This window comes from Pelobates fuscus, chromosome 3, assembly GCF_036172605.1.
Source record: "Pelobates fuscus isolate aPelFus1 chromosome 3, aPelFus1.pri, whole genome shotgun sequence".
NCBI lineage: Eukaryota > Metazoa > Chordata > Amphibia > Anura > Pelobatidae > Pelobates > Pelobates fuscus.
In genome coordinates this window covers 300518317-300536435 of record NC_086319.1, presented here as the reverse complement: position 1 = coordinate 300536435, position 18119 = coordinate 300518317, and the positions used below count along the sequence as shown (strand labels likewise).

Below are 18119 nucleotides of genomic sequence, written 5' to 3'. Positions count from 1 at the left end.
CAACCCCGAAGTACATTTGTCTAGCTATAGAAACATCCTTTGTTCAGAACAGTTTATTAATGTGTGTTCATGTGTGCTGCAATCTCCTCTCTGACATCAGGAGCAGCATATGACTCTTATGATCTATACATTTTCTAATGGTTTGCCTAATTCAGTGTTGGGAAGAATTCTAATTATGTTGAGCCCAGTGAAACCCTACGGATTTTGGATGACCTGTTTAAATTAACTGTGCTGTGTAGGTGAACTTTTATTTTCCTTGATATCCCCAGAATTAATAAAGTTTGGTGCTTGAATTAGATCCCCATAGTTGATATTATTATATTGATTTGAAGTATCTCTTTTGTCTTTCACCGTGTGTCTGTCTGTTTCCTCTGCTGTTCTCTGTCCTTTCTCTTTGTATCTCCACTTCTACAGCTCTGTGCTGTCAGTAACACTGCTTTATCAGGGAGCTTTCTCAATTTAGGAGAAGATCAACATATCTGGGATAAGAAGGTAATGTCTTTTCAGTAGTTGGCTTTGTGTGGAAGAGCAGCTTTAATGTATTGTTGCTTTTTGTATAATATACTATCCAGTCATTATTTTAAAATAGGATTAAAGTATTCTAGCGCGGGTAGTGACAACTTTATTCATAACCATTGGAGATAAACATCTTGCTGAATGAACTGCCTTAATAAAAAGGTCATGATGTACATCACTTGTAGATTAAATAAGACAAGGGACCTACTCCACCGTCACATTCTCTGCTTACATACATGTGTATTGCTGCACCTAAATCTTTCTGTAATCTCTCAGGCAGGTCAGTAAGGCAGATGGTTCCGGTCTTGCTTCTCGTCATGGGTGTCTATTCAGAGAGATATCTGCTTGCCTGGATTTCCGGTTGGTCCAACAAATTTTTCATGATGCCATCCAGGAAGTAAGGAGAGATGCGGAGAGATCTTCCCCTATTCGACCACCACTCTACATCAGCGAAGAGAGGGCTCTACTTGGCTTCCCACCCACTGCTTCTCCTGCATCTTCCACTCGACATGGTGTACCCACACTCAGCACACTGTCCCCTGTGAGCTACAAGGAGATTCCATCTGTGGCTCAAGCAAAACTTGTCACTGTTAAGTCTTCTAGAGCGCAGAGCAAACGCAAAGCGCCCACCCTCACTCTGCTTAAAGGCTTCAAGATATTCTAGCAATGGGATTGTAGACCAGTGCTGTGAGTGTCATGGCCATTGTCAGAAGTTGATGACGAGTTTAACCTTTAAATGAATGCAATGCGACAAAGAAGCTTGAAAGCTATGATTCTGGAAATTAGACTTGTGTCTTTTCATCCAGCCCACATTTGCTTATTTATTCATCGGGGGGGGAAAAAAAAATCAATTTTCTAATTGAACAAACATTTGAAACAACCAACATGTAACCATATGGCAATACTATATTGATGTAGACGGTGCAGTTTCTTTTAGTCAATGTGAATTCTGCATGTTTATGTTGAGCATTGTGATTGCATCCCCGCTGTCACATGTAGTTAAGAATAACAGAGAATTCTTGGAGAAAAGCCTACATATTTCATGTAAATATGGGTTGTGTTTGTTGATCCTTTCCTGTGTGTGCGAAGTGCTGGAGCTTTGATGATCTGTTATACAGATGTTCACGCTGTCCGTTCTGCCAATCTAGCAACCCACACCACATTATCAGCCTTCTGATCATTGCACACAATGTACTCACTGGATCTCTTTCTGGATAGTATCTACATGTGCCAATTCCGAGCAAGATTTGTTCTGTAAGAACGCACATTACCCAACTAATGCAGAAAAGCTAGACATTCAACAGGAAGTGCTGCTGTTGTGGAAATTAAAAATAGATGTAATACAAGTCACGTTTCTGACTGTGATGCAGGTATAGGGTGTCTGCTCTGTTTTAAATGCTAGATATATGCCCTTTACTTTGCTGTACACCATCTGTCAGATTATGAGATGAGCAACTGGTTTATGTTTTACCATCTTATGCCTCTGCATCAATATCTTAATAATTTCCAACTTTTATGGTTCTAACATTGGCAGGTCGGGGAGTGCACCAGGGCAAATGCTCCCCTAAGAAGTCAGGGAAATGGATGGATGGTTGCAGGAGCTACCTGAGGGGTCATCCCCACTCTTTCCCTAAGTTCCTGCATCCAAGCTGTTAAAAGCACTGCCTCCACTTGTTAAGACTACTTCACATACAGGGGAAAGGAACCATTTAATTGTTTTATCAGGCAGGAATCAATGCAGCTGTGTCAATTTCATAGCAGAAGCTGTGTGCTTTAATGTGTGTAGGTACTTGCCACTGTATGCATATTTGTAAAACTGTGCATCTATATGTGTCCACCGTTTGGAATTATTAGCAAAATCCAGCAATGCCCTTCCCGAGTTTAGCTCTGGATGTGTTTATTTCACAAACATGTACACATATATGTTTTCTTTCCCTTACTTCAGTTTCACAGGTACAGGTGCTTCTCTCGTATACATACACAGGCACTACCTCTCAATTCATTTTCACAATGGCTTTTTACTCTTACCTTCATAAGCATTGTCTACTTCTTGCAACTGTTAATTATCTGTACCTTACCTATGTGCACAAGAAATACACATAGTGTCTTTCTCCCCATAAGTAACACACACTCTCTTTCTTCTGCACTAGATTCTACTGATGAGATGTATATTGGCATGTGTTTTTAAAAAACATGGGGAGGTCACTACAGAAACCAATGAAATTCACAGGAGCATTTCAACATAACTGCTCCAGTTTTAGAACTCCATACAAAACGTATTTTGGTTTCGATATAAAAATAATTTTCATAAACACAATTTTTGCACAACTTAATACCTATTGGTTGCTAAAAAAAAATACAGAACTTTTTATTTACTGCGTATTTACTGCATATGCCAGGCTGCTGTCAAACAGCCAGAGCATATGATACATATTAATTAAACGCCAGGGTGCATTGCATCTGGGTACCATGAGTTTGTATGGTATTTCCTTAATTGATAAAGGGATGATCTCATTTCATACTTTTGGTGTACCCATACGTTTTAAATAACTGCTGTAACTTGTTAATGTTTTGATGAATTTTAATTGCTTTCATTTGAAATTAGTTTTGCCATTCTCTGCTTAGAGTTGGAAGCACTGTTGGCAGAAAGGCACCTTGCACTCAGTATTTTGCTTTTCTTTCCAGTATTTGTGATTCTATCACCCACTTGTCTTTAAGATAATATGGGAGTTAAAGTAAACCAATCATCCACATTGTATGGATGGATGACAATTTCACCCTTAATCTACTCTAAGCATTAACTGATGAAATCTCCAGCAAATGTATGGATTAAAAATACAGGGTGGGCCAAAATTCAAAGTAGGGTTTGCAAAGTCAATACATTTTTTTATTAATGAACCAATTTTAATTATATTCCATACAATGAATGCTTAACATATGGAGATTTGTTGGACTAGGTATGAAAGATGACATCTTAAATGAGTTCAATTTGCCGCCTCTCAAAGTTGGGCTCTTGCGATTTCAATGTTCATAACATTGGTTCATGTTTAGGGGTTGCAGCTCTTGAGTTTCTGCACGGATGTTCTTCTTGAGCTGCTCAAGTGTACGTTGTTTGTTCACGTACACCCGCTCGTTCAGATATCCCCACGTTAATCAATCGGGCTACGAAAGGTCGGGCTATCTGATGGCCAATTAATCTGGGAATTTCTTGAAATTATCTGCTAGTCGTACAATTGTCTCAGGAGGTCCATTGTGGTCCTGGTTGTATGGACATACTGTTGAAACCACCTTTAAGGATGATTTTCCACTAGAGGATTTATAAACTTTCAATCATATCTCACACTAATAAAATTCCACTATATTTACTCATTGTTCCTTCCTGAAATTACCCATGATGAATCTCCCAAGATTTTATAGAGTTATAATATGTACCTGCAACAAACAAATTGAACTACTAACAAATACGTTATTCAACTATCAAATCCTACTCTGAATTTTGGCACATCCTGTATATACATACATAACATGTTGGTGTAGAGTGGATGGTGCAAATGATGCAAGTTGTATTCCAGAATTTCTAAAGTTGTGAGATGCAACCTCTTCATTTGGGACCGAAGCATCTGCACATCATGCCATCAACAGAGGGGTATCATTGAGGGGTAAATATATAAAATACTAAAAACTATACGTTGCCTAGTTGTTTTGTGTGCACAATGCATGGTTAACCTGTTATTCACTCTGACAGACACCAAACTATGTTTTACATGATAGCTGTTCTTTAAGTTAGAGCTTGCTGGGGTGGTTGATCACACAAAAAAAATATTGGATGTTTAAGCATGTATTATCGCAGATGTGTCAAAAATAAAACCATCAGTTATTGTATCAGAAAAGTTTTTCTTCTCCCCATGAGTTAAGGTTGTTGCTATCTGTCTGAGGCTCTACAAAAGCAGTCCCAAGGTCATAATTGGCCATTAGTATTTCTGATCTCCACTTCTAGGTCCCCATATAATATATCTGATCCATCCCCAAGTCAAATTTAGTAATATGTATGAAATGTATTCAACCATATCACTGACCTGGCAATGTTTTGAAATAAATTTGGTCACTTACTCAAAGCCACCACATTGGGTTGAGAAATTCATTAGAAAAGCAGTTATATAAGAAATGCCCTACATCCATTAGAACAATCTATATTTCATCTTGAAACTCACATGTTTATTCCTTTACTGTATAAGCTTCCTCTATAAAGTCAGTCACTCACCTACATTATTTTATACATATTTCCTATGTCTGCAAAGGTAAATATTCAAGAATAAAAGGCACCCATCATGCATGAGAACGTACATGAAAGTTCCTTCATTTTCTGTTTATAAATGTTGGAAAATGTATTGGCTATTTAATAAAGTCATACAAAAATGATCAGTCATAAATGATATTTTTAACATGCAGCACCTTAATATATCTACCTACTGAAATAAGTATATACAAATCCTAAAAGGCAGCATAGAGTCCACTGACAGCGGTACACCTCAGTACAAGACAATACTGACCCTTTTAATATGCCAATGGTAACAGTAGTTTTTAGTCATGAGAACAGATATATCTTGACGCGGATTGCTAAACAATAGAACTTTTGAATAAGAACAGTCTTAATACGTGGAAAGTTTTGTAAGTACTTTCTGTCACTACACCGTCTTGTGCGGCCCCATGGCCATTAGAAAAACAATGGCTCTCTCTTTATCTAGACGTCTTCCTCTGGCACATCTCTGTACAAGGCAGCAATCTGTCCATCCTTCCACTGGATTTCAATGTCACCAGGCTGCAGTTCCTTTTTTAGTGGTGTTTCCTCGGTTAATGCACTGTTTTTTTCCAGCTGGACAACAGCCTGTTTTGCCTCACCCTCAGCCGGTGCAGCAGAATTTGCATTTCTCTGGTACAATGCAATCATCTTCCTCTTCCTGTAAAACATTAAATAAGTAGCTGAAAGATATCTATGTGAGCATAGTATGCATTACATATTAAATAAGATGGATGTCATAGAAAGCTGTTTCACAAAAACGCAACACTTTTGGAAACCAGTTAGTTATTAGTAGCTGCTTTTAACTACCGGCCGTTGTTAATAGCAACAGCTTATGGCAGCTATATAGCAAAAAGGCTGGAAATAAGTCTTTAATGTTTCCAATGTATACTTAACGAGAATCACACAAATTCCACATGTTCCTACTTTAGAAATATGGATTTTTCTATGAAAGGCAAGGCCGCCATCAGGGGGTAACAGCAAGTACTACATTACAAGGCCCAACTGTGCCCAGGAGATGGCAAGTGCTATGAGGTCTGGACATATACATATATGTCCTAGCCAGACCACATCCTAAATGTGAGGTGGAACTGGCCCCTTCAAGAACTGTATTGACACTCGGGCTCCATTGTTCTCTTGTGCGGCAGTTCTAGGAGGAAGTGATGTCACTTCTTCTCAAGGCGATAAGGAAGCTGCGCAGGAGGGCAAGGAAAGCATCTGCATCCACATGGGATGCCGCCTCAAGCACCAAGTTAGGCAAAAAAGAGGGTGATTAAAACAAAGCTTGAATTATATGTTTATGCACCAGACTTGTGTGGCACATAAACTTGTGCTTGGCATTATGTATCTTTGTGTGGCAGTGTTGATATGTCTGTGCATTTGTTAGTGTGTATCTGTGTATGTATGTGTGTGTGTGTGACAGTCTTTATGTGCTTGTGCATTTGTGTGTGTAATATATGCGGCAGTGTGTAAATATGTATCTGTGTGGCTATGTATATCTGTGTATACTGCATGTGTCTGGTGGTCTGCATTTGTTTGGCAGTGTGTATATGCTTGTGCATTTGTGTGTGTTTTTAGGTGTGGCAGTGTGTATACTTTTTTTATATGTGTGTGCTTATTTGTATTATTATTTATAAAGCACCAACAAATTCCACAGCGCTGTACAATGGGTGGACTAACAGACACGTATTAACTAGACGAGTTGGACGCACAGGAACAGATGGGGTTGAGTGTATGTCTTTGTGCACCTGTGTATGTGCGTTATATATATTTGTTTATGGGAGTGTGAGTGCATTTTTGCTAGAGTGCTTTTGCTGAGGGTAGACCAAAGTTATCCAAGTAATAAAGTTAAAAGCGAGTAAACACGTGGTACAGAGATAGAGAAACTCGCTCACAACCAACTGTGAGTAGATAACAACCTACAAATCAATGGCAAACAAAAAAAGATTATTATTTTCCTCCTCTGCCTCCTCTACATCCATGGGCTCATTTTTTTTAGATCATGCCCCCCATGGAGAGGAGAAGAATCAGGTGGGGTTATCACAAGATCAGGCAGTGGCAGGACTAGAGCACAGGGAACGAATCGGGAGTTCAGAAAAAGGACCTGATTTGAAACATCTCAAGTAGGACACTAACGGAACTAGAATCCGAAACTACATAAACCACACGTGAAACTATTTCCCACTGCTAGTATAATGTTTTAAGGGGAATTTTGTTTTTTGTATTTTTCTCCTTTTTTGATTTTTTTTGTTGCTTTTTTCTTTTTGGACCAGGCTGGCTTCTGCATACTTTTTGCACAGTGTACCTCTTTGTGGCATTCTTGTTAATTTGTTTTCTTTAGTTGCTTTATGAAAATAACATTGCTGCTAAACACTGGAGGTTAGTGTGTTCACTAAAGGGAGAATACATCCATAGAAAGCTTTATTTTCTACAATTGACGTGATAGACTTCACATGGATGCAATTTGGACTAAAGTTAATGCCTCCAACATTCAGGAAATACCACATTTACAGTGTGCTATTGCCACAATTTGACTGGTGAAAGTTTGCAACCCAGGATTTTCTGATTATTTTTTTAACGTGTCTTTCATGAGCAGTCTCCTCATTTCTTTTATTGAGTTTGGTGTTTCTTATTTTGCACACACTCTTTTTCACATATTTTGCACGTTTTCTGTGTGCCTTAATCCATGATGTGTAACGGTGATGTGTAAGAGTATATATACATTCAGAAAATATTTTTGTCAAATAAATACTTGGTGAAATTTAAATTTGCTTCTGTAACTAATAATAATATTTTTTTTAACGTGTGCATGTTTCCCTAGTGTTATTGTGTATAATCATTTTTTGCAAGGGACACCATGATTTCCGGTGGCGGCCCTGAAGAAAGGTATGGTTTAAAGCATTTGTATACCTGTTATTAAAGATATTCCGGGCAAGAAGAAAGATCCCCAAAAGCAGTGCAGCAAATGCAAGAGCGAGGATTGTGTAATTCCAGGCAGTAACTGTGGGAGAAAATGGAAATCGATATCACTGTAAGCCTCAATACTCATATTTTATTAACCAATATACTCTTCACCATCCAGTGCCACATATGCATTGCCCTTGAATTCTTTCAGTTTTTATTATTTAAAAAATGTGTCACCTTTAAGGAACTGCTGTTAGTAATCTTGGGGACTCTTACAAAAGCAGTTTGTGGGGCCCCTCTAGCACCCTCTCCCAGATATTCATGAAGATCCAAACTCACAGAGCCAGACATGCGCATACGCATATATTCCTAAATTAGTATATCTTTTCTTTTCCTTTACATTTATATAATACAGGTTGGAAGCAGGAAGGAGACCAGCTGACTGATTCACAGCTCGGCTGGTCATTCACCCACCACCAAGGAGAACAGTGACTGCAATACCCTTTCACCCTCCACACACAGACTGAGAAATGAGAGAGGACTAGAGTAACTCAACATTGATATGATCTCCAAATATTTCAATGTAGATTATTATTCCCTTTACTAATATACACAATTTATATACACAATTTATATCTCCTGGTAAAGAAAGACAGGGAGACTTGACCTCTAGACACGGCCTACCCTTTTCAGTAAAGGTATACTTACTGGTAATAAACATAAATGAATTTATTAACCCCTTAAGGACACATGACATGTGTGACATGTCATGATTCCCTTTTATTCCAGAAGATTGGTCCTTAAGGGGTTAAATGAATGGGGAGTAATCGTGCAAATTGAGTGAATATATATTCCTGTAGTAAAACTTAGGGATGGTGACAGACGATACTCGCATATAATTAATTTAACCGTTACCATTAACATGCTATGCTTTAGATACCCCTGGGAAACTTGGTAAAGCAATAATGAAGTAGTGGTTAAAGCAATAATGCTGTCATCGTATGACCATCATGTTATCAAACCACAGTGAAAACATATGTGAATTTTTTTGATAGGACATTACTAAGGTTGCTGTTAGAGAGGTAAGAGTTATGGTAGCCTTTTTACAGTTAGGATTAGCGTTCAATAGAGCTAGAACTGCTTAGGGTTAGGGGATGTTTACGGTTAGGGGAATACCTGCTTTTAATGTGCTGTGGTTGTAACTACTAATCCTAGGCCAGCTAAATCCACAGCATTGAGTACACGGCTGGATCCTGTGTACTTGTTAACATGTTTTTGTAGTCATTTAATGCTGCTGCAGAGCTAGGAACCTTATGTTTATAATTGTGTTGTTCTTTTTGGCCCCAAATTCTTTAATAATTGTTATTTTTTTTATGTTAATTTTTTTTAAGTAAATGCTTGTAAGTTTTAACATTGATTCCACTTACGGTCTCCTACACGGAAGAAATAAAGAGCCTTCTCCATCTTCTGTCTCTGTTCCAAAGAAGGAGTTGTGTCTCCAGCACTGTTCTGGTTAACACTTTTGTCAGCCATTTCTTACAAGTATCACTCTCTATATGGCTGGGGACTGTGTTACAAAACACCAGAATTATGTTAAAAACATCCAACAGACACCACATATAGCACAGTTATACACATTACTATAAATATAAAACGTGTTTCTATATATGGTTTCTATATAACCATTCATTCCTTATTTTTATTAAACATAGGTCCTCTAATATGTGTGACTTTTTTTAGTCCAATTGACAACTCTCAAAATTAATAATAAACTATTGTAAACAATTCTATGTGTATCTATACATTGTGGTACCAAATTATCTGAATTGGGAGGCACAGAAATTAGACTGTTTGGTTTCAAGGTTAATATTGAGTCACCCAACACTTTTTGAGAACTCTTCTTCGTGATCATTATTTATCCGAAGCTTCGGACCGGCGTGTGCAGAACCTTGGTTTGTATAGATACAAAAAGGTAAAGGGCCATCTTTATATATTGTATAGGTCTGTGTTTATTATACTGTCTTTTCTCCCAATTGTACAGCTTCGTGGAATATGTTTGCGCTTTATAAGTGCCAGTAATAATAATAATATACTAACCCAGAAATTATGTTTCCATCCACACATGGTGTGGATGACAGAGTTCCTCTAAGCATAGCTGTACAGGTGGGGGTGGAGCAGAGGGAAAGGTGTATAGAAGTAGAAGGGCCAGTATGATGGAGCATACTCTCCCTCTCCATCCCCCATGTGTCTTTTTCCATTTCCCCTCTGTGTGTCTCTTCCTCTTCATCCCTTTTGTTTGACACATCCCTCCTTTGCCTGCTTTCCTCCATGCAGCGAGGGTCTCCATGAGGGTCTTCATTATCCTCTACCCAGTTTACTAGGAACCTGTTCTGTAATCTCAGCAAACCGCTTCCTGTCAGGCCGGGTAGAGGATACAGAAGATTCTCTTCCATGGTCTGCACAGCCACTCTACATGAAGTAACTGGCTGGAGGGAGAGTGCTCCCCACCTGCTGGTCAATTGGACCTTGCGCCCCCTGGAGGGTGTTCCCTAAGGAGTTGACCTGTGCCGGCCTTATGGTTGCACCGGCCCTGAATGCAGTTCAATTAGAAGTATTTTCAAGGCATGTGCTCCGGGCAATTGCCTGTCTTTTGAGTTTATCTCAACTGAGTTAACCAAACCAGGAAGTAATAGGACCTGTTGGCAGATTGACAGGAGTGGGTGTAACAAGGTAAATTTATAAAAGTGGCAATTGCTATTGAAATATCTATTTCTTGTAAAATAAAAAGAGGACACACTCTTCACATTTAAAGAATTTCAGAAAGCTAAGGTGCTTTAGGTGTCCCTTTAAGGTCCACATAATTCCTGTGGTTATAATCTTAGCATTGATTCTGCTTGGCACATTATATCTACCTATAAGAGGCTAGAACACCAGTGTTACACAAAAGGCTGGAGCCAGGAATTATACTGGCATTCCCATAAGAAATATCATGTACTTCAAAATAAATCTACAGTTTGATTAATTTTCATAATTTAAATAAAAAAATAATTAATTGTCTGAACCTTATAATATGTGCAAAACTTTATGCATGGTCAATACGTAACATGTATTTTGCAGTCCATAAGAGACCAAAATTATATAGTACCATATACAATGATTTTAAGATGCTTCTTATAAAATATTGCAGTAAGAGGGTAATTATACTTCTAATGATGGATTGATAACTTGAACTTCACTTGGTTCTTATTTGCACAGTACTGTACTCTGCTGGATGCATAGAGCACTTCACTCAGAATTGCAAGGTTCTAAAAACACTGGTTCTGAAATCCATAAACCTCATATTATTACCAATTCACCAATAACTCAGCTGTAACAACTAGCTAAATTCACATTTATCCAGAATTCTCTGCTGAAGAGAATTCCCAATGGCTTAAATCAATATGAGACTTCTAACTGCCAATCCTGATTGTCAGTTTACGTAAATCCCTTGAGATTCCATATTTCATATTGTATTGTGCTTTATGTCTACAGTTTACATAAAAAGAAACAACAACGGGAAAATGTAGTCTTACATAGATGCACTTACCGTATACAATATTTAGCTAGTTATACTTAATTAACACTGTGTTCCAACTCCAGTATGGATATTAAAAATAAAAACAGAACCAGACAACTTGCCAACCCAAGGTGTGTGCATCTGTGTTTGTATGTGCCAGTGTGTGTATCTGTTTGTCAACCGGGCCGGCGCTACCATAAGACAAATTAGGCCTGGGTGGCGCCCACCGGGAGGTTTCCTGCTGCTGCCTGGCTGGAACGCTGGGTGAGCGGGTCTTTGGCCACCCCACAGAGCAGCCATTCAGCTGCTGGGCTCCCTCTGCCTCCAATGACCTGCTCGGGGAGCGGGGTATGTAACCCAGCACCCAAGCAGAGCACACTGCTTCCTGCAGGCAGAGGGAAGCAGGGACATGACCTGGTACCCTGCCTGTGAACACCGGAAACTCTCTGAGGGGAACAAGAAGCAGCCTGTACTCACAGTGCACGACTCTCCTGCTCCCCCAGGAGAAAATAGAACAGCTTCCTGCAGCCTGGCCCTCTTCTCTTCTTCACAGCACCCAGGAATGGCAGGATAAGGGGGGCTGTTTATTGTGTGCCTGTTTTAAATTGCTGTATTTGTGTGTGTAAATAATGTGTGACTTTATGTAAAGTGGTGTGAGTTTGTTTTTGAGTGACAGTGTGTGTGTTAATGAGAGTGTACAAGTGACTCTGTGTGTGTGTGTTAGTGAGACTGTGCAAGTGACTCTGTGTGTGTGTTAATGAGAGTGTGCAAGTGATTCTGTGTGTGTGTGTTAGTGAGAGTGTGCAAGTGACTCTGTGTGTGTGTGTGTGTGTGTGTGTGTTAATGAGAGTGTGCAAGTGACTCTGTGTGTGTGTTAATGAGAGTGTGCAAGTGATTCTGTGTGTGTGTGTTAGTGAGAGTGTGCAAGTGACACTGTGTGTGTGTTAGTGACAATGTGTATTTCAGTGAGTGTGTATGTTAGTGAGAGTGTGTCTCTTTCTTTCCCTAAATGTGTGCTCACTATGTCTATCTCCTAAAATGTCTCCCAGTCTCTGTTTCCTAAGTCTCTCTATCTTTTCCCTAAATGTCTCCCCAGGCTGTTTCCGTTCTTTCTCACCATGCGTCTGCTTTCACTTAAAGGGACACTATAGGCACCAAGACCACTTCAGCTGATTGAAGTGATCTGGATGCACTGTCCCAGGGCTCTTACCCTGCAAAGGTAATTATTGCAGTTTTTAAGAAACTGCAATAATTACTGTTTAGGGTTAACTCCACCTCTAGAGGCTATTCATGGGGACGTCCAGCATCACGCAAAACCCCATAGGAAAGCATTTTACAATGTTTTTTCTGTAGGGAAAAGTGAAGGCGGATCCGAGCCAGCACCAAAAGACAAGTGCTGGACCCAGGTAAGTGGCAGAAGGGGTTAAAAACCACAAGAGGGGGAGGGGGAAAGGGGGTATGCTTGACGGAAGGGGAAGCTTGATCTTAACAACCAGATATACACACTGATACACACTTAGACACACATACTCTTTGACCGACACACATACACTCTCACTGAAAAACACACATATTCACTGACAGACACACATACAAACACATATACACTCTCACTGACAAGCACACATACACTCTCACTGACAAACACACACACACACACACTCACTGAGAAACACACTTACACTCTCAGTGACAAACACACATACACACTCACTGACAAACACACATACAAACTCCTTAACAGACACACACACAATTTATTTATTTTTATAAATGTTACTCCACCCAGCCTCCCTACCTTTGGGAGTGTTGGCATGGAGTCTCTATTTCTCTGGGGTCCAGTGGGGCTGAGCGGCTGGCGTGCAGTCCCTGGGGTCCAGTGGCGCTGCTGGGCTGAGCGGCTGGCGTGTGGGTGTACAGTGCCTCAGCTCCCTTGTGCGCCTCTTAGTGACAATATATTCCGGTTCCGGCATCACTGTTGTGTGCACGAGGGAGCTGAGCAGGGGAGAGTGCTCCCTTGCCGTCCGCCTCAATTATCGCGGTGGCCATTTTGTTTCCTGAATTTTTGCGGAACCCCATTTGTATTTACGCGAAATTCCAGGGTTCTGTTGAACACCAATTGGAAAACGCTGCTCTAGATCATCCCAGAATTTGAGTCTATGAATAATTATTCTCTTAAACTCCCATGGACTACTGCCTTGTGCAGTCTAAAAGCCATATGTTCAATATTGCAGGTTTCTATGAGTAAATGTTTAAACTGCTATCTAGAGGTGATAATGAAAGATTTCCATTTTCTTTGCTATGAAAAGTTTAGCCACTAAAAAAAATATACAAGATCAATGTACAGGTGCAGGAGGATATTTTGTTCATTATAAATTAGCAGTTGTGGTTGTATATGCTATAATCAGAACTGTAAGTCAAATTATATCATAGACCACATGCCAGATATATTTCAATTTAATACAACTCCATCAGATGTAAACAAACATCCCAGGTTCACCACATTATTATTATTGCAGTATTATTGAATAAAATCCATTCCCATTCATATTCTGACTGACAAAGTGTGTCTTTGTGTTACTTTTACTATATTTTTGTATACGAAAGAAGGTCAGCATTTTGTTTTTCTAATAACATAGCCCATACCATGTTGAGATGAAACCCTTATTGTAAGTAACATCTTAACAAACATTTTCATTTGTATAGAGTGATTGTGAATAGGATATATGTGACAAATCGATTCGTTCGGGTGTAGATTCAATATCAATCTTTTGTTGCCGGCGGAAGGGATTTGTGCACAAGTCTAATGGTGATACATCTGCCTATACAGTATTTACATTTTATTCCATTGGGGTAGCTTTTGTTTTATGTTGCATTACTTAGCTTTGCCATTTTTACTAAGAGTTTGATTTTTTTTTATAGTCTTATATCTAGATACCAGGGGAAATCTTTCCCTGGATTTGTATTAATAGGGGGATTTCAGACATGTTAAACTATGCTGGCACCATAACCATTACAGCCGCCATTTTAGTTAGCAATCGGTAGTGATCATAAACCAAAATGATGATTATAATTCCCTCTGCTGCCTACACCTCCTAGTTGTCGTCCCTGTCCCCCCTCCAGGTAGCCAGACCAGTGACATTTGAGATTGTAATCGCAACGGAATTGAAAATAAATAAAAACTTGCAAAGAGATGGTCCAAGGCTATCAGGAAGTCCACTGTGGATGAGGTGGCAGTTGCTGATTTTGTTCAATACTCCCACAAATAAGAACAGTCTCTCAGATTGCAGACAAGCCCCACCAGCCCAGTGCATAATACCAAACTAAAATACTGATAATCTAGCTATCTAGGTAGTAGGATCTGGCAGTAATTGCATTGTAGTAATATTACCAGCATTTCACTCCCTCTGCAAATAATAATAAGAATTTAAAAAAAAATGCCATTGTTGATTGCAAATGGTCAATGTTCGGAATTTTTTTGCCTAGCCTAGTCCTTCTTGGTGCTTTTCCAAAAGTTTATCCCAATTAAATATTCAAAGTCAGTTGTTCTAACCTGGACACCTTGATATATGTCACTAAAATACCTAAAAATGATGAACTCTTTAATATTAACATGCAGAATTTTTAAAACTCTACTTAAAACATTGATTTTAGGTAACAAGTCTAGCTGGTCACAAGTTCTCCCCTGTCCCACAGTTCATTGACATCCAGTTACATTCAGCAGGAGTTCACCTGTGACCTACGTTAATAGCCAAGGTTTTGGGACTAACAAATTTCATCCTTGCTACAGTTTAAAGTGCCAAAGGTGATTTCAACACTTTGAAACTAGATGATTTGCCATGTGGCACTCAGAGAATTATTGTGAGTGGGTGATTAACAATGAATGTACAGAGAATGTACCACATCTACTGTTATCACAAAGCATTCCATTACAAAATTCATCTCACCGCCTTATCTGATTGTGAGTGTCCCCTGGGTTCTGCAGCATGTCACTGGGTGCTTGTCCCTCAGGTCACATAGTTTAACCAGCACACGTTCTTTCTCTCCGTTTCTAATACTTTCCTCAGTAAACACACCCCGGGGTGAATGGACACCGTGACTTTCACCGATTGCTCTCCAGAGCATGAAACGCCCCTCTAGAAATGTCACTATGAACACTCCATGAGCCACTGCAGCAATGCTCCAAGAACTACTGTGTCAGACACCTCTCTAGTAAACCATTAATGCTTTATAATCTGGGAATTTTCTGCGGTATGCTTACCAGTGATGTATAGTTACAAGCTTTTGTTTGTATTTATTAAACCAGGATTTACAAATCCAGACAAATAGGGCTATTTACTAAAATTTAAGTTGCCAGGGAATTACACATTGTAGGCCAAAATATTAATGCTTGAAAAATCTATTTATTGGCTTGGCTATATAAGATGTTCCTCTTGCTAATTATCTACAATTCACAATTTAATGTACAGCCTTAGTTGTAGTAATGAAACAAACAAGGCTACCTCCGAAGTGTCCCTATTTAGTAGGGACAGTCCCTATTTTGAGCTTAAATCCCTCCTTTCTATCCCAATGTTCCCCTATTCTAGAAGCTCCAATATTGTATAAGAGAGCTCTACAGCCACCAGTAATGTGCCTTTAAACTTCTATAAATGTATTTAGAAATCAGTCTGTTGAAATAAGATAAATTGTTCTTGTTCTTAATTCCATTTTAGTTGCAAAAATTGTTTAGTATGTCACCTAAAATGTCTCAGAACAGCCCCTCCCTGCGTCATGCCCCCAGCCACACCACTAAAATTAAAACGTCCCTCTTTGTCCAATAGAAATTTTGGCCGGTATGATCCAGGAGTTTAGGAAAATTGATAAGTAATAAGTACAGTTAGTTACATGCTATAGAAATTTTAGATTCATGATTGTGGCCTGGTTTCCATAATATTTCCTTACAAGGATTAAAATTTATAGGTGAATTCCAACTTGTCAGTACACACACCTGCACCACACTGACTGTCATGGGATTCTAGTTTATCACTTAACCATGAAAGTAGGTAACTGAAAGCATGAGATCACAGCAGAGATAGAACACAAACATAGAAAACATAAACTCTGCTCCACAGACAAGGAAAGTACAGAGACAAACAGGGCTATTCACTAAAGTGAGACTTTCTGGGAATTCAAAGTGAATTTTAAATTTATGGCCAAAATAGCCAAAATGAAAACACAACTGACTTGGAGAATTTTTCTAAATCTGTTATTTTGGCCTACGTTTTGTAATTCACTTTTTATTTTAATTGAATCATCGTGGAATTACTCAAGACCAGAGAGATTAGCAATATCTTTATCTCATAACCCTTTTTGCAGTGAAAGGGTTAATGCAGATACAAGTAATAAAATATTAAGATAGAAAGCAAAATGAAAACATTGCTAAAATATAAGCAAATGACATGGACTGGTTATTTCCACCCAGCAGGAATAGGACTTCTGCATCATCGTTTTATTTCTAGACACGTATAATTTCTTCACTTTAATTCTACATACCGCTGGACAGCACTTTTCATGTCCTGATAATCAAATGTGTTAAATGTGTCCAGGGAAAGTTAAATGTGTCAAAGGAAAACATAAATCTGCAACTCTTAAAGTACCTCAACACCTGCAACATTGATGCCAAGAATGGATTATTGTCTATTTTTTTTCAATCCCTATGTTTTTGGTCCAGATTTAGAATAGCCAGTGGTCAAGGAGCTTGTAGTTCAACAACAGTTGTTGAGCTATATTACCTAGATTCTCCTGGTTCTGTATGGTTTACATGTCTTTTTTTGTATGTATGACTTTTTTAGTCTAATGTTTTACTAAATTACTGTATTGATTTAAATTAACCAAGTATGAAATATTCTGCCAAGTACGTGTTTAAAAGCAAACAATATGATTGGTTTAAAGGATACTGATTTGCTGATTTATATAGAAATGCTGTTAGTTCAGTTAAAAGCAACCTGACTTTGAAAATGTGTCTTTAACTCAATAGAAAACATTACAATCACATTCAATGTCTACCTGCAATAAAATCTATGAGACTAAAATCTATAAATAGTTAATACAATGAATCTGAACATTCTAGAAATGTCTAAAACAGGCGTTTTAATGCAAATTAGTAACACGTCTAATTAAAACTATCGCGCAATCCAAAGGAAAGCTCTGTATATCTCACACAATCCAAAGGAGAAATTTGTATGGATCACCACATCCACTTAGAATTCCAGTATGGATGCCATAATAAATCAGTGTTCAGTTTACCTTCAGAGATGCTTTGCTGGTCCCGACAAGTTACAAGTCATGGGCACACTGGCAATCCATTCTGTGTGTTTTATATTTCTGGGAGGGAATGCCCCATGCCCTTGGCATTGTAATCCTTATCTGTTTTTGTAATTACTTTTTGATTCCTGATGTGTCTTTGACCTCAGTCACTTGGTTACTCTGTAACTAGCCCATCCCATCAGCATGAACAGAAAGTGGCTGATAGTGTAACCGGCACACACTCTTTCACTCCCAGAAGACTCCCTGCCGTTATCTACTTTTATATATTCAATCATTTAAAAAAAAAAAAAACAAGTCAACATTCTTCCATTAAATCTCTTAAACTAACAATTTAAAAGGTTTTCTGTAATCCTTTTACAGACGTTTATTTTATTTTCGGTAACTATAGAGTAGTTATTTATTAATCATTTGCATTTTATGTATGTCTTTAGAGGAGGCCAAGTAGCTCAACTGGTAAAACTCTAAACGATTGGGAGCTAATGTCACCCACTATGCTAATAATAATGCGGAATTGTCAGTCATGTAAACTAGTGAGTCATG

The 18119-nt window shown here is 38.6% G+C and overlaps 2 protein-coding genes across 4 annotated transcripts in view; one reads left to right on the top strand and one right to left on the bottom strand.

The window, feature by feature from the left end:
- Window positions 1-2366, top strand: part of RASL12 (RAS like family 12) — a 61265-nt gene extending 58899 nt beyond the window's left edge. For both annotated transcript variants that reach the window (XM_063448790.1, XM_063448789.1), the window contains one exon: window positions 793-2366. In XM_063448790.1, coding sequence (XP_063304860.1) covers window positions 793-1180 — 388 coding nt within the window. In that variant the 3' untranslated portion in view covers window positions 1181-2366. The remainder of the gene's footprint in view (window positions 1-792) is intronic.
- Window positions 2367-5045: 2679 nt separating this feature from the next.
- On the bottom strand, window positions 5046-17668 carry SLC51B (SLC51 subunit beta). Of its 2 annotated transcripts, none has more exons than XM_063448792.1 (4): window positions 17559-17668; window positions 9145-9284; window positions 7724-7814; window positions 5046-5474 (listed from the first exon to the last, which is right to left on the bottom strand). In XM_063448792.1, exons 2-4 carry the CDS (start codon window positions 9248-9250, stop codon window positions 5258-5260), a joined length of 414 nt encoding a protein of 137 aa, XP_063304862.1. In that variant the 5' UTR covers window positions 9251-9284; window positions 17559-17668; the 3' UTR covers window positions 5046-5257. The 2 variants fall into 2 exon arrangements, with proteins under 2 accessions (XP_063304862.1, XP_063304863.1); XM_063448793.1 differs by lacking the exon at window positions 17559-17668 and adding an exon at window positions 15221-15245.
- Between the last annotated feature and the right edge of the window lie 451 nt (window positions 17669-18119).

Bases quoted from the DNA above. Each gene is read 5' to 3' on its own strand.
- SLC51B (XM_063448792.1), bottom strand. From the start codon at position 9,250: ATGGCTGACAAAAGTGTTAACCAGAACAGTGCTGGAGACACAACTCCT. The intron at 7,815-9,144 runs GTAAGTGGAATC...TTTCTCCCACAG, and splicing joins TTTCTTCCGTGTAGGAGACC to TTACTGCCTGGAATTACACA. The intron at 5,475-7,723 runs GTATACAAATGC...AATGTTTTACAG, and splicing joins CGGAATATCTTTAATAACAG to GAAGAGGAAGATGATTGCAT.